A 14,477-nucleotide genomic window follows, 5' to 3' on the forward strand; every position below is an offset into this window, starting at 1 on the left:
ATTAAGTACGAGAAACTAAAGATTTGACAAGCACATATATGTCACGAACCAAGCACATAACGTGCACGGTCAAGAACCAGATTTTACTTATATTTACGCGAATAGGAAAATTGAAAGACGTACCTTGAAATGATGCTGATAATGTATGATAAGTAAGGAAGTATGTTGATATATTTTGGGTAACTCCCTTCATTGGTACATGGTAGATTGGGTACCTAACAATAAAATTAGAGAAAATTAACTCAAATTCTCTAAATTGAATAAATAGATGAATAATGGAGAGAATTTTTTCCTTAATAATAATTTCTAGAAAACAATTATCATTAACATCAATTCCAAATTTCTATATGATATTGAATTGATAAATTTTATTGCTATGTGGAAAAAATAATTGTTTCATCAATGTATCATTGGAATTTCACTTGAAATTATTACAAAGGTCAAAATAGGAAGAAGAAAAAAAAAATACCAAGCAACAGCCATCCAACTTGCAGGAGACAAGTCAATGCTCTTCAGTGGCTAAAGTCCTGGATGCTTCTCACTAAATTCATATATCTGAAATATCCAAAACAAAATCAAAAAATATTACTTTAAAATATAAAATTAAGAATACTAAGTGACTATTAAAAATATATTCTTTTCAAAAATAGTCTCAACTTATCAAAAAGTAGGAAAACCTCTTGTTCATCAAACTCTGACCTAACGTCACACATTCTCATGTTATTTTAAAATTTTCTAACTAATTATTAAAAAACTTAAGTTTACACACATTTTCCACCAAGAGAATTCTCCAACAGGGAGAGGCAATCTCAGAATGTTGAAAATACATATAGCCAAGGCGATTTTCATTAACATACATCGAAGGTGCATAGCTTCTTTGAATGTTTTGTTGATTGGTTACTACATCTCGGGACGGGACTGATCCCGAAAGAGGATCTCTTGAGCCCTCTACAGGCTCAAAAGTGGAGTCTGTTAAGTTATTGCTGGAAGTCCTCGAGAGTTTTTCACTACCACTTACTTCACTCACTGATTCCAGCTCAAGATCAAGTCCATCAATAACATGGTCTTCTGATAAGTTTCTACAGAAAATAAAAAAGTATCAGTAATGACATATCACTATTATATATTGATTCAACAAACCTACAGATTTGACAAGCACAAATATGTCACAAACCAAGCACGTAATGTGCACGGTTGGTAACCATATATCTCGTTTATGGACAACTATCAAAATCTAAATAGTTAAATATACATAAAATATAAAAAAATAAACGTATCGGCCACAAGAAAGAAAAAAGAATGTAGAGAATTAATACATCCATTGCAAAAGAAAATGTATCTCAGTTTTGGTTTGTTATGTTAACCATGATAAAGAGAGCAAAAAAAGCTTATTTTTTTCTTATAGTTTAGTTTCGTAACTAAGCAAAATATAATAGATAAACAAACAATTAAAAATAACTTTTTGAGTTGGCTGAGTCGATTTAACCATTTTTTCCACCATCAAACACGTGTGCGCACGAGAGAGAGACGTATCCATTGTGTTCCTTTCAATCTAAACATCAGCAACAAAACAAGCTTTTAGCAGTATTCCTTGTGTTGTTCTTCGTCTAGCTTCCTTTAGTGTCCATTGCCTTTCTCCCTTTCCCAAGGCAGTACATCTCTATTCCACTTTAACCAGCTAAAAATATTCTGCCAGAAGCCTCTTGAGAAAGTGCAGTCAAAGAAAACAAGCGTTGGGAGGTTTCTGGGCAGGTTTTGCATAGTACACATGATGGGGTACATCTCGTTCAAAAACCAAAGTAACGGGCATGTGCTTAAGAAAAATATTTGGCTGAGAATTTCTTTGATTTTGTAGCCAACTTTGTTAAATTTTTTTAGTTTGGTAGCCAACTTTGTTGAATTGTCAACATTGAAGAAAAAAAAAGGAAAAGTGTGTGCAAATTGTCAAATATAATAGGCTTTAGAGAGTGAGGCTTCGGCTATAAAAGAAGAGTTTCGGCTCTCATTTCTACACACCAACAAAGAGAAAAAGAAAGAGTGAAGTTTCACACACAAGGTATAAAAAAATAGTCTGTGAGAAAAATAGAGAGTGAGCGATATTGTAGTGAGGTGGAATATCAAAAGAGGGTTATTTCTTTTGAGTGTTGTAGTGGTCTTTGGAGTATTTTACTCGGACCTACAAAGTGTAAAATTCCTTGCTATAGTGATATCAGTTGCTCGTCTCGGGGCCGTGATTTTTTCCTTCTGCAAAAGGGTTTTTCACGTAAAAATCTTGGTGTCGTTGTCACTCTTTTATTCTTGTTAATTACCATATCTCGGTACTACGTTATTATTTCGCTTTTATTACGGTAAATATTTTTTCTGTATGGGGTTAATTCCCAACAACCGGTATCAAAGAACAGGTTCTGCTCGTTCATAGAAGTACTATTCACTGTCGGTAGTACTATATGTCCGGAGTAAAGTACGAGGTAGCAAAATTCAACGGAGAAAACGGTTTCTCAACATGGCAAAGAAGGGTGAGGGTCTGCTCATTCAACAAGGATTACACAAGGTACTTGATGTTGATGCCAAAAAGCCTGATACCATGAAAGCTGAGGATTGGACTGAATTGGATTATAGGGCTGCTAGTACAATCAGGTTGCACTTATCAGATGATGTGGTCAATAACATCATTGATGAAGACATCGCACGTGGCATTTGGACAAGGTTGGAAAGCTATACATGTCCAAAATGCTGACAAATAAATTATACGTGAAGAAGCAGCTATACGCCCTATACATGGGTGAAGGTACGAATTTTTTGTCACATTTAAATGTGTTTAACGGACTAATCACACAGCTCGCCAACCTCGGAGTGAAAATCGAGGAAGAAGATAAATCCATCTTGCTATTGAACCCGTTGCCATCTTCGTACAATAATTTGGCAATAACAATCCTGCATGATAAGACTACCATTGAGTTGAAAGATGTCACATCGGCTCTTATACTCAATGAGAAGATGAGAAAGAAGCCTAAAAATCAAGGACAGACTCTCATCACAGAAGGTAGAGGCAGGATTTATCAAAGGTGTTCGAGAAACTATGGTAGATCCGGAGCTCGTGGGAAGTCTAAGAACCAATCCAAATCAAGAACCAAAAATTGCTACAACTGTGATCAACCAGGTCACTTAAAAAGAGATTGCCCAAATCTAAGGAAGGGCAAAGGTGAAACTAGTGGCCAGAAGAATGACGACAACACAGCCGCCATGGTGCAAAACAATGATAATGTTGTCCTCTTTATAAACTAGGAAGAGGAATACATGCACTTATCAGGTCCAGAGTCGGAATGGGTGGTTGATACAGCTGCATCTTACCATGCCACACCGGTAAAAGATCTTTTTTGCAGATATGTAGCAGGTGATTTAGGCACTGTGAGAATGGGTAACACAAGTTACTCAAAGATTGCTAGGATTGGTGACATTTGTATCAAGACAAATGTCGGATGCACATTGGTTCTAAAGGACGTGCGACATGTACCTGATTTGCGGATGAACTTGATCTCGGGAATTGCTTTAGACCGAGATGGATACGAGAACTATTTTGAAAATCAAAAGTGGAGACTCACCAAAGGATCATTGGTGATTGCAAAGGGAGTTGCTCGTGGCACATTGTACAGGACAAATGTAGAAATATGCCAAGGTGAATTGAGCGCGGCATAAGATAAGATTTCTGCAGATTTGTGGCACAAAAGAATGGGTCATATAAGCGAGAACGGATTGCATATTCTTGCCAAAAAAATCACTCATGTCTTATGCCAAAAGTACAACGGTAAAACCTTGTGACTACTGTTTATTTAGTAAGCAACATATAGTCTTATTTCAGACATCGTCTGAAAGAAAATTGAATATGCTTGATTTGGTATATTCTGATGTTTGTGGTCCAATGGAAATTAAATCGATAGGTGGTAACAAATACTTTGTTACTTTTATTGATGATGCTTCACGAAAATTATGGGTTTATATTTTGAAAACCAAATATCGGGTGTTTCAAGTTTTTCAGAAGTTTCTTGTTCTGGTGGAAAGGGAGACATGTCAAAAGCTAAAGCATTTCCAAAGTGACAATTGAGGTGAGTACACTTCAAGGGAATTTGAAGAGTATTGTTCAAGTTATGGGATCAGACATAAAAAGACAGTTCCTAGAACCCCACAGCACAATGGTGTAGCCGAGAGGATGAACCGCACCATTGTTGAGAAGGTGAGAAGCATGCTCAGAATGGCTAAACTACCTAAGTAATTCTGGGGTGAAGCAGTTCAGACAGCCTGTTACCTAATCAATAAGATTTCATCAGTTCCATTGGAGTTTGACATCCCAAAGAGAGTTTGGACCAACAAGGAAGTGTCCTACTCACATCTAAAGGTGTTCGGTTGCAGAGCTTTTGCACATGTACCTAAGGAGCAGAGAACAAAGTTGGATGATAAATTTGTTCCGTGCATATTCATCACATATGGAGATGAAGAGTTCGGGTACAGATTGTGAGATCCTATAAAGAAGAAGGTCATTAGAAGCAGAGATGTAATCTTCCGAGAAAATGAAGTTGGAGTTGAGATGATCAACCAGAGAAGACAAAGAATGGTATAATCCCTAACCTTGTTACTATTCCTTCTTCTTCTAACTATCTCACAAGTGCAGAAAGTACGACCGACGAGGTTGCCGAGCAGGGGGAGCAACCTAGTGAGGTTATAGAGTAGGGAGAGCAACTTGATGATGATGTCGAGTATCCTATTTTTGATGAGGTTGCCATGAAATGTTGATTTATTTTGGGTACGAGAGAGCTCAAATAGATTGATGGATCTCTAATAGCTCCCTGGGTAGTTAGCAAGTATCCTATTTTTGACCGACTCAACTTGAAACCTTTAGACTCCAGAATCTGTCTCCACACCTCCAGCCTAACGTTAAGCCCGCAACGTGTCTCCTCAATCAGCACTATGTCATCTGCAACTATATATCACGTAAACATCTGTAGTACCAATATACAAAAAGCAAAACTGGAACTTAAACCAGCTCTACGTGCACCGGTTACTAAGGGATACTGAGTTACATTCAGCTAAGTAACATCATCGCAGAAACACAAAGCACGAGTTGAAAATGCCCTTCCGACAACCCCTTGCCCCTTCTGCAGCGGAAACCGAATGCAGTCCTCTTGGAAAGCAGAAGCCTTCTTTACTTAACATGCATGATCCTTTTTGGTAGTTAATAAAACACTTCCTGTACAACTTCCACCACTACTAGTCTACTAGCAATCCATGTCTGAGCAAACGGTAACATCTGTCTATCACATATCAACTCCAAAACCTTTTCGATTTCATCAAGTGCATAGTTCAGCCTTTCAGTACCCTGCTTTCAAGGTGTTATCAAGCAAAGGAATACTAGACTATACAAATTATTCATAATTTATTTTTAATTACCAATGCACTCATTTCTCTTATTGTAATAAATAAAATTAGTTTAGAATTTTATTTATTTTTCAATCATATACGTACCATAGAATTTAGTGGGTCTATTTATTGTATATTATATGCAGCTGATCATCATATATGTACATGTATATTCAAATATATTATGTCATTGCCCGGTTAGTATAGAGTTCGATCGACTAACTTAAGAGTGCACAATGTGTAGGCATTTAATTAAAGCAAAGTTGAATTAGACAATGTAAAATTTTCGAGGAACATCAACTTCAATCACTAATACTTGCAAAGTCTCCATACATTTGGTGCAACGAATTCATTAAAATTGGGATGTTGTAAATACTTTTAGAATTTAGAAAAGCTACTTAATTTAGATTTTTTAATTTACTATACTTTGTTTATTCGGTTGTATTATTTAATATTTTTTTCTCTTATTTTTTTTCTCTAATTCAGAAAGCATGTAAATGCCAATTATTTCAAAAATAGTGGACCAAGAAGAACAACAAATGATTTAAATAAAAGGAATTTGGGAGATTTTGGATTACTTAACAGATTAAAGGGTATTTTTAAAAGTTTGCTAATTGTAGGGGTAAATTTGGCCCGATAGTATAACGGTAGGGGTAAATTTTGTCCGATAGTATAACGAAGGTTAAATATAGACAATATATGAAAGTAGAGGGGTATATTTGGCCTTTTTCCCTATTTTTTATGACGGGGTACTGAGATGATTGTTTTTATTGATCTAACTCATTCGAATTTAGTCCAATTCGTCCATTTAACATCGATAATATAGGACAAAAGGGTGAAGAGTAGGGTTGTTGAAAACCAAACCGAAATCGTTAACCAAACTGAATCGATGGCTTATTGGCTTATTGGTATTGGATTATCAGAGTAATGGATGGTGAATGGATTGAGATTTTATAATTAACGGCTTAACGGTTTGGGGGAGGATTACTCAATTTTCTTATCGGGTAAACCGTTAACCCGTTTAAAATTTTTATATTTATACTTTTACCCCTATGTGTATAAACTTGTTACTAAATTGTTGCACAAGTAGTTGTACATAGAATGATAGAATTGTCTGTAGCTAATGCCAATCATCTCTGGCTTCTCATGAATTATGAGTGGACATGAATTGAATTCCTCTCTGGGCCATAATATTACCTTTGTGGATAACAATGCTAATGGTATTAATTGTTCAAAAACTAACAGAGACAGTTTGAACTACGCATTTGCCCGTTTGGTATTGATTGTTCAAAATTTTCTATTTGGTTTAGCAGATAAACTGCCCAATAATCGTTAATCCGATATCAATCCGCTCGTTATCTTATTGGACGGCTAGCGGATTACTATATTTATAATCCGATAACCGATAAGCCAAACCGTTAAGCATAATTATCCGCCCGATAAGGACCCCTAGTGAAGAGAGTTAACATAGAAGGAAGTAAGAGGGCAACAACCGGAAATTTGGAATGCTGAACGATAAAACAACTTAAAACCCACTGTTGAGCAAACTACCCTCAATGTATTCGAGGTTTGTTTGCTTTCAAAATATAAGATATAATTCTTTAAAATATGAAGCCAAAATCAATTCTTTTTGTAATTTTTTTCTGAAAATTCATAGAGTAGCAAAAACAAACTAGGCAAAAAATGAGAGACTGGGAAAAGAGGAAAGAGAAGGACAATTTTTGTATTATCTACTCCTTTCGTCCCCAAAAGATTATATTTGATGTAGAATTGAAAGGTTGATGTTGGAGACAAGTCAATGCTCCTCGGTGTCTGATGTCAGTCCTGAATGCTTCTCACTAAATTTATCCAAACATATTATTCAAAATACAAAATTAAGAATACTGAACTGATACTCATCCTCTCGAAATAAAAATAAAGTACATTGTACAACAAAAAATATTAATCAATACTGAACTATATACCAAACCAAACAATTTAATCTTAATAGTGAATATAGTCACTATTGAGAATATATTCTTTTCAAGAATAGCCTCAACTTATCAAAGAAGAAAAACCTCTCATTCATCAAACCCTGACTCAATGTCACACATTCTCATGTTATTTAAAAACTTCTAACTAATTATTAGAAAAATTAATTTTACGTACCTTCTCCACCAATGGATTACTCCAATAGGGAGAGGCAATCTTAGAATGTTGAAAATATATATTGCCAGGGTGATTTTCATTAACATTTACTTAAGGTGAATAGGTTCTTGAATGTTATGTTGATTGACTACTACATCTCGGGACTGAATTATCCCAAATGAGGGTCTCTTGAACCCTCTGTAGGTTCAAAAGTGGAATCTGTTGAGTTATTGTTGGAAGTTCTTGAGAGCTTTTCACTACCACTTACTTCACTCACTCAGCTCAAGATTAAATCCATCAATAACATGGTCTCCTGATAAGTTTATGCAGAAAATAAAATAGTATCAGTAATGACATATCACTACTAGAATATATATATATTGATTCACGAAAACCTTAAGATTTGACAAGCACAAATATGTCACCAACCAAGCACGTAACGTGCACGGCCAGTGGTCATATATCTCGTTTATGGACTACTATCAAATTTGGAATAGTTAAAACATAAATAAAATATTTTAGATCATGTAATACCCTTTTTTTTCTAATAACCATGTCAATTTAACCATGAAATGAAAACTTATCGGCCCAAAAAAAAAAACGTTTTGTAGAGGATGATCTTTTATCAACTTATCTAGAGATTAATAACTTTTGTATTCGATGTCTTGTTTGCTTTCAAGGTAGAACACTTTATCTCCCAAAACACTTAAGTTTATGAAGCCAAAATCTATACTTTTTTCTTTCTTTCTGAAAATGCACAGAGTAGCAAAAATAAACTAGGAAAAAGAATGACGTTTGGAATTTGAGTGCAATTTTTCGTATAAAATCAAACATTGACTCGTTATACTTTTAAAAGTAAAATTTACATATTTAACAAATACAAGAAAAAGTCATCTAAGTCAATACAATTAAACAAGAAAAAGTCTTCTAAGTCCTGAACATATTGCAGCAAAGAAACTACTATGTTATACTCTCCAAAGGTCTAGATAAGATATTACATATAAGTACAATCTCAAACCATCTAATATTTTTAAGAGCAATAAACCAATTCTCATACAATAGAAAAATGATACAAATAACTCAATTTCCCATATTATCGAGTCAAAATTGTTACAATAAAAATAAGTTCTCAAATGATAATACAATACCAAATAAAAAAATACAACATGACCTTGGCTTTAAATAAGTTCAATATAAGAAGACATGGTCCATATTATAGGAATTTGAGGTGAAGAATTTGAAATCTTGGTGGTTAAAGTTAAGCTGCTTTAGCCAAGAATCAGCAGCACTATAAAGATCATTAAATTTTTCATAGTCTTGTGCTTTATTTAACCAAATGTCATCTTGCATCTTGTATGGTATAAGCCCAAAAGGTGGAAGAGGAATTCCAACTTTTTCTTTCTTTTCAATAGGAAGATCTTTACATATGTCATCATCAAAGTCATCTGCAATATAATGTATAAAAATTAGAATATATATATTAAGTACATATATATATATATATATATATATATATTGATTAAGTACGAGAAACTAAAGATTTGACAAGCACATATATGTCACGAACCAAGCACATAACATGCACGGCCAAGAACCAGATTTTACTTATATTTATGCAAATAGGAAAATTGAAAGACGTACCTTGAAATGATGCTGATAATGTATGATAAGTAAGGAAGTATGTTGATATATTTTGGGTAATTCCCTTCATTGGTACATGGTAGATTGGGTACCTAACAATAAAATTAGAGAAAATTAACTCAAATTCTCTAAATTGAATAAATAGATGAATAATGGAGAGAATTTTTTCCTTAATAATAATTTCTAGAAAACAATTATCATTAACATCAATTCCAAATTTCTATATGATATTGAATTGATAAATTTTATTGCTATGTGGAAAAAATAAATTTAATTGTTTCATCAATGTATTATTGGAATTTCACTTGAAATTATTACAAAGGTAAAAATAGGAAGAAGAAAAAAAGAATACCAAGCAACAGCCATCCAACTTGCAGGAGACAAGTCAATGATCTTCAGTGTCTGAAGTCCTGAATGCTTCTCACTAAATTCATATATCTGAAATATCCAAAAAAAAATCAAAAAATATTACTTTAAAATACAAAATTAAGAATACTAAGTGACTATTAAAAATATATTCTTTTCAAAAATAGTCTCAACTTATCAAAAAGTAGAAAAACCTCTTGTTCATCAAACTCTGACCTAACGTCACACATTCTCATGTTATTTTAAAATTTTCTAACTAATTATTAAAAAACTTAAGTTTACACACCTTTTCCACCAAGGGAATTCTCCAACAGGGAGAGGCAATCTCAGAATGTTGAAAATACATATAGCCAAGGCGATTTTCATTAACATTCATTGAAGGTGCATAGCTTCTTTGAATGTTTTGCTGATTGGCTACTACATCTCGGGACGGGACTGATCCCGAAAGAGGATCTCTTGAGCCCTCTACAGGCTCAAAAGTGGAGTCTGTTGAGTTATTGCTGGAAGTCCTCGAGAGGTTTTCACTACCACTTACTTCACTCACTGACTCCAGCTCAAGATCAAGTCCATCAATAGCATGGTCTTCTGATAAGTTTCTACAGAAAATAAAAGAGTATCAGTAATGACATATCACTATTATATATTGATTCAAGAAGCCTAAAGATTTGACAAGCACAAATATGTCACAAACCAAGCACGTAATGTGCACGGTCGGTAACCATATATCTTGTTTATGGACTACTATAAAATCTAAATAGTTAAATATAAATAAAATATAAAAAAATAAACTTATCGGCCACAACAAAGAAAAAAGATTGTAGAGAATTAATCCATCCATTGCAAAAGAAAATTTATCTCAGTTTTGGTTTGTTATGTTAACCATGATAAAGAGAGCAAAAAAAGCTTATTTTTTTCTTATAGTTTAGTTTCGTAACTAAGCAAAATATAATAGATAAACAAACAATTAAAAATAATTTTGAGTTGGCTGAGTCGATTTAACCATTTTTTTCACCATCAAACACGTGCGCGCACGAGAGAGAGACGTATCCATTGTGTTCCTTTCAATCCAAACATCATAAACATCAGCAACAAAACAAGCTTTTAGCAGTATTCCTTGTGTTGTTCTTCGTCTAGCTTCCTTTAGTGTGCATTGCCTTTCTCCCTTTCCCAAGGCAGTACATCTCTATTCCACTTTAACCAGCTCAAAATATTCTGCCAGAAGCCTCTTGAGAAAGTGCAGTCAAAGAAAACAAGTGTTGGGAGGTTTCTGGGCAGGTTTTGCATAGCACACATGATGGGCCCATCACGTTCAAAAGCCAAAGTAATAGATATGTTCTTAAGGAAAATATTTGGCTGAGAATTTCTTTGGTTTGGTAGTCAACTTTGTTGAATTGTCAACATTGAAGAAAAAGAAGGAAAAATGTGTGCAAATTGTCAAATATAGTAGGCTTTAGAGAGTGAGGCTTCGGCTATAAAAGAAGAGTTTCGGCTCTCATTTCTACACACCAACAAAGAGAAAAAGAAAGAGCAAGGTTTCACAGACAAGGTATAAGAAAATAGTCTGTGAGAAAAATAGAGAGTGAGCGATACTGTAGTGAGGTGGGAATATCAAAAGAGGGTTATTTCTTTTGAGTGTTGTAGTGGTATTTGGAGTATTTTACTCGGACCTACAAAGTGTAAAATTCTTTGCTATAGTGATATCAGTTGCTCGTCTCGGGGCCGTGGTTTTTCCCTTATTCAAAAGGGTTTTCCACGTAAAATTTTGGTGTCGTTGTCACTCTTTTATTCTTGTTAATTACCGTATCTCGGTGCTACGTTATTATTCCGCTTTTATTACTGTGAATATTATTTTTGTAGGGGGTTTATTCCCAACAACTGGTATCAGAGCACAGGTTCTGCTTGTTCATAGAAGTACTATTCACTGTCGGTAGTACTATATGTCCGGAGTAAAGTACGAGGTAGCAAAATTTAACGGAGAAAATGGTTTCTCAACATGGCAAAGAAGGGTGAGGGATCTACTCATTCAACAAGGATTACACAAGGTACTTGATGTTGATGCCAAAAAGCCTGATACTATGAAAGCAGATGATTGGACTGAATTAGATGAAAGGGCTACTAGTGCAATCAGGTTGCACTTATCAGATGATGTGGTAAATAACATCATTGATGAAGACACCGCACGTGGCATTTGGACAAGGTTGGAAAGCCTATACATGTCCAAAATGCTTACAAATAAATTGTACCTGAAGAAGCAGCTATACGCCCTACACATGGGTGAAGGTACGAATTTTTTGTCATATTTAAATGTGTTTAACGGACTAATCACACAGCTCGCCAACCTCGGAGTGAAAATCGAAGAAGAAGATAATGCCATCTTGCTATTGAACTCGTTGCCATCTTCGTACGATAATTTGGCAACAATCATCCTGCACGGTAAGACTACCATTGAGTTGAAAGACGTCACATAGGCTCTTCTACTCAATGAGAAGATGAGAAAGAAGCATGAAAATCAAGGACATACTCTCATCACAAAAGGTAGAGGCAGGAGTTATCAAAGGTGTTCGAGCAACTATGGTAGATCCGAAGCTCGTGGGAAGTCTAAGAACCGATCCAAATCAAGAGCTAGAAATTGCTATAATTGTGATCAACCAGGTCACTTCAAAAAAGATTGCCCAAATCTAAGGAAGGGCAAAGGTGAAACTAGTGGCCAGAAGAATGAAGACAACACAGCCTCCATGGTGCAAAACAATGATGATGTTGTCCTCTTTATAAACGAGGAAGATGAATGCATGCACTTATCAGGTCCAGAGTCGGAATGGGTGGTTGATACAACAGTATCTTACCATGCCACACCGGTAAAAGATCTTTTTTGCAGATATGTAGCAGGTGATTTCGGCACTGTGAGAATGGGTAACACAAGTTACTAAAAGATTGTGGGAATTGGTGACATTTGTATCAAGACAAATATCGAATACACATAGTTCTAAAGGACGTGCGACATGTACCTGATTTGCGGATGAACTTGATCTCGGGAATTGCTTTAGACCGAGATGGATATGAGAACTATTTTGTAAATCAAAAGTGGAGACTTACCAAGGGATCATTGGTGATTGCAAAGGGAGTTGCTCGTGGCAGGTTGTACAGGACAAATGTAGAAATATGCCAAGGTGAATTGAAAGCGGCACAAGATGAGATTTCTGCAGATTTGTGACACAAAAGAATGGGTCATATGAGCGAGAAGGGATTGAATATTCTTTCCAAGAAATCACTCATTTCTTATGCCAAAAGTACAACGGTAAAACCTTGTGACTACTGTTTATTTGGTAAGCAACATATAGTCTTATTTCAGACATCGTCTGAAAGAAAATTGAATATGCTTGATTTGGTATATTCTAATGTTTGTGATCCAATGGAAATTAAATCGATGGGTGGTAACAAATATTTTGTTACTTTTATTGATGATGCTTCACGAAAATTATGCGTTTATATTTTGAAAACCAAAGATCAGGTGTTTCAAGTTTTTCAGAAGTTTCTTTCTCTGGTGGAAAGGGAGACAGGCCAAAAGCTAAAGCGTTTCCGAAGTGACAATGGAGGTGAGTACACTTAAATGGAATTTGAAGAGTACTGTTCAAGCTATGGGATCAGACATGAAAAGAAAGTTCCTGGAACCCATAGCACAATGGCGTAACCGAGAGGATGAACCGCACCATTGTTAAGAAGGTGAGAAGCATGCTCAGAATGGCTAAACTGCCTAAGTCATTCTGGGGTGAAGCAGTTCAGACATCCTGTTACCTAATCAATAGGATTCCATCAGTTCCATTGGAGTTTGACATCCCAGAGAGAGTTTGGACCAACAAGGAAGTGTCCTACTCACATCTAAAGGTATTAGGTTGCAGATCTTTTGCACACTGTACCAAAGGAGCAGAGAACAAAGCTGGATGATAAATCTGTTCCGGGCATATTCATCAGATATGGAGATGAAGAGTTCCGGTACATATTGTGGGATCCTATAAAGAAGAAGGCCATTAGAAGCAGGGATGTAATCTTCCGAGAAAATGAAGTTAGAGTTGTAGATGATCAATCAGAGAAGACAAAGAATGGTATAATCCCTAACCTTGTTACTATTCCTTCTTCTTCTAACTATCCCATAAGTGCAGAAAGTACGACCGATGAGGTTGCCAAGCAGGGGGAGCCACCTGGTGAGGTTATTGAGCAGGGAGAGCAACTTGATGATGATGTCGAGCAAGTGGAGCACCCCACTCAGGAATAAGAAGAACCTCAACCTCTAAGGATATCAGATAGGCCAAGGGTAAAGTCATGTAGGTACCCTTCTGCAGAGTATGTCCTCATTAGTGATGAAGGGGAGCCAAAAAGTCTTAAGGAGGTGTTGTCCCATCCAGAAAAGAACCACTGGATGAAAGTCATGCAAGAAGAGATGGAATCTCTACAGAAAAATGGCACGTACAAGCTGGTTGAACTTTCAAAGGGTAAAAGACCACTCAAATGCAAATGTGTATTTAAAATCAAGAAAGATGGAAATGGCAATATGGTCATATACAAAGCTCGATTGGTGGTAAAAGGCTTCGAGCAGAAGAAAGGTATTGATTTTGACAAAATTTTCTCACTTGTTGTCAAAATGACTTTTATTCGAACAATCTTGAGCTTAGAAGCTAGCCTAGATCTTGAAGTGGAGAAGTTGGACGTGAAAACTGCAATTCTTCAAGGAGATTTGGAAGAGGAAATCTATATGGAGTAGCCAGAAGAATTTGAAGTAGCTGAAAGGAAATACATGGTGTGTAAACTGAATAAGAATCTTTATGGGTTAAAGCAGGCACCAAGGCAGCGGTACAAGAAGTTTGACTCATTCATGAAAAGTCAACCTTACACAAAGACATATTATGATCCATGTGTATACTTCAAAAGATTTTCTG

The 14,477-nt window shown here is 35.5% G+C and overlaps 1 protein-coding gene across 1 annotated transcript; it reads right to left on the reverse strand.

Moving 5' to 3' along the window:
* Nucleotides 1-8,727: 8,727 nt before the first annotated feature.
* LOC142179310 (uncharacterized) lies at nt 8,728-10,268 on the reverse strand. The gene is made up of 5 exons (XM_075249006.1): nt 10,238-10,268; nt 9,833-10,131; nt 9,533-9,618; nt 9,181-9,272; nt 8,728-8,984 (listed from the first exon to the last, which is right to left on the reverse strand). The coding sequence occupies exons 1-5, from the start codon at nt 10,266-10,268 to the stop codon at nt 8,728-8,730; spliced, it is 765 nt and encodes a 254-aa protein (XP_075105107.1).
* Nucleotides 10,269-14,477: the final 4,209 nt, after the last annotated feature.

The sequence above is a fragment of the Nicotiana tabacum genome, unplaced genomic scaffold, assembly GCF_000715075.1.
Source record: "Nicotiana tabacum cultivar K326 unplaced genomic scaffold, ASM71507v2 Un00579, whole genome shotgun sequence".
In the NCBI taxonomy this organism is placed as follows: domain Eukaryota; kingdom Viridiplantae; phylum Streptophyta; class Magnoliopsida; order Solanales; family Solanaceae; genus Nicotiana; species Nicotiana tabacum.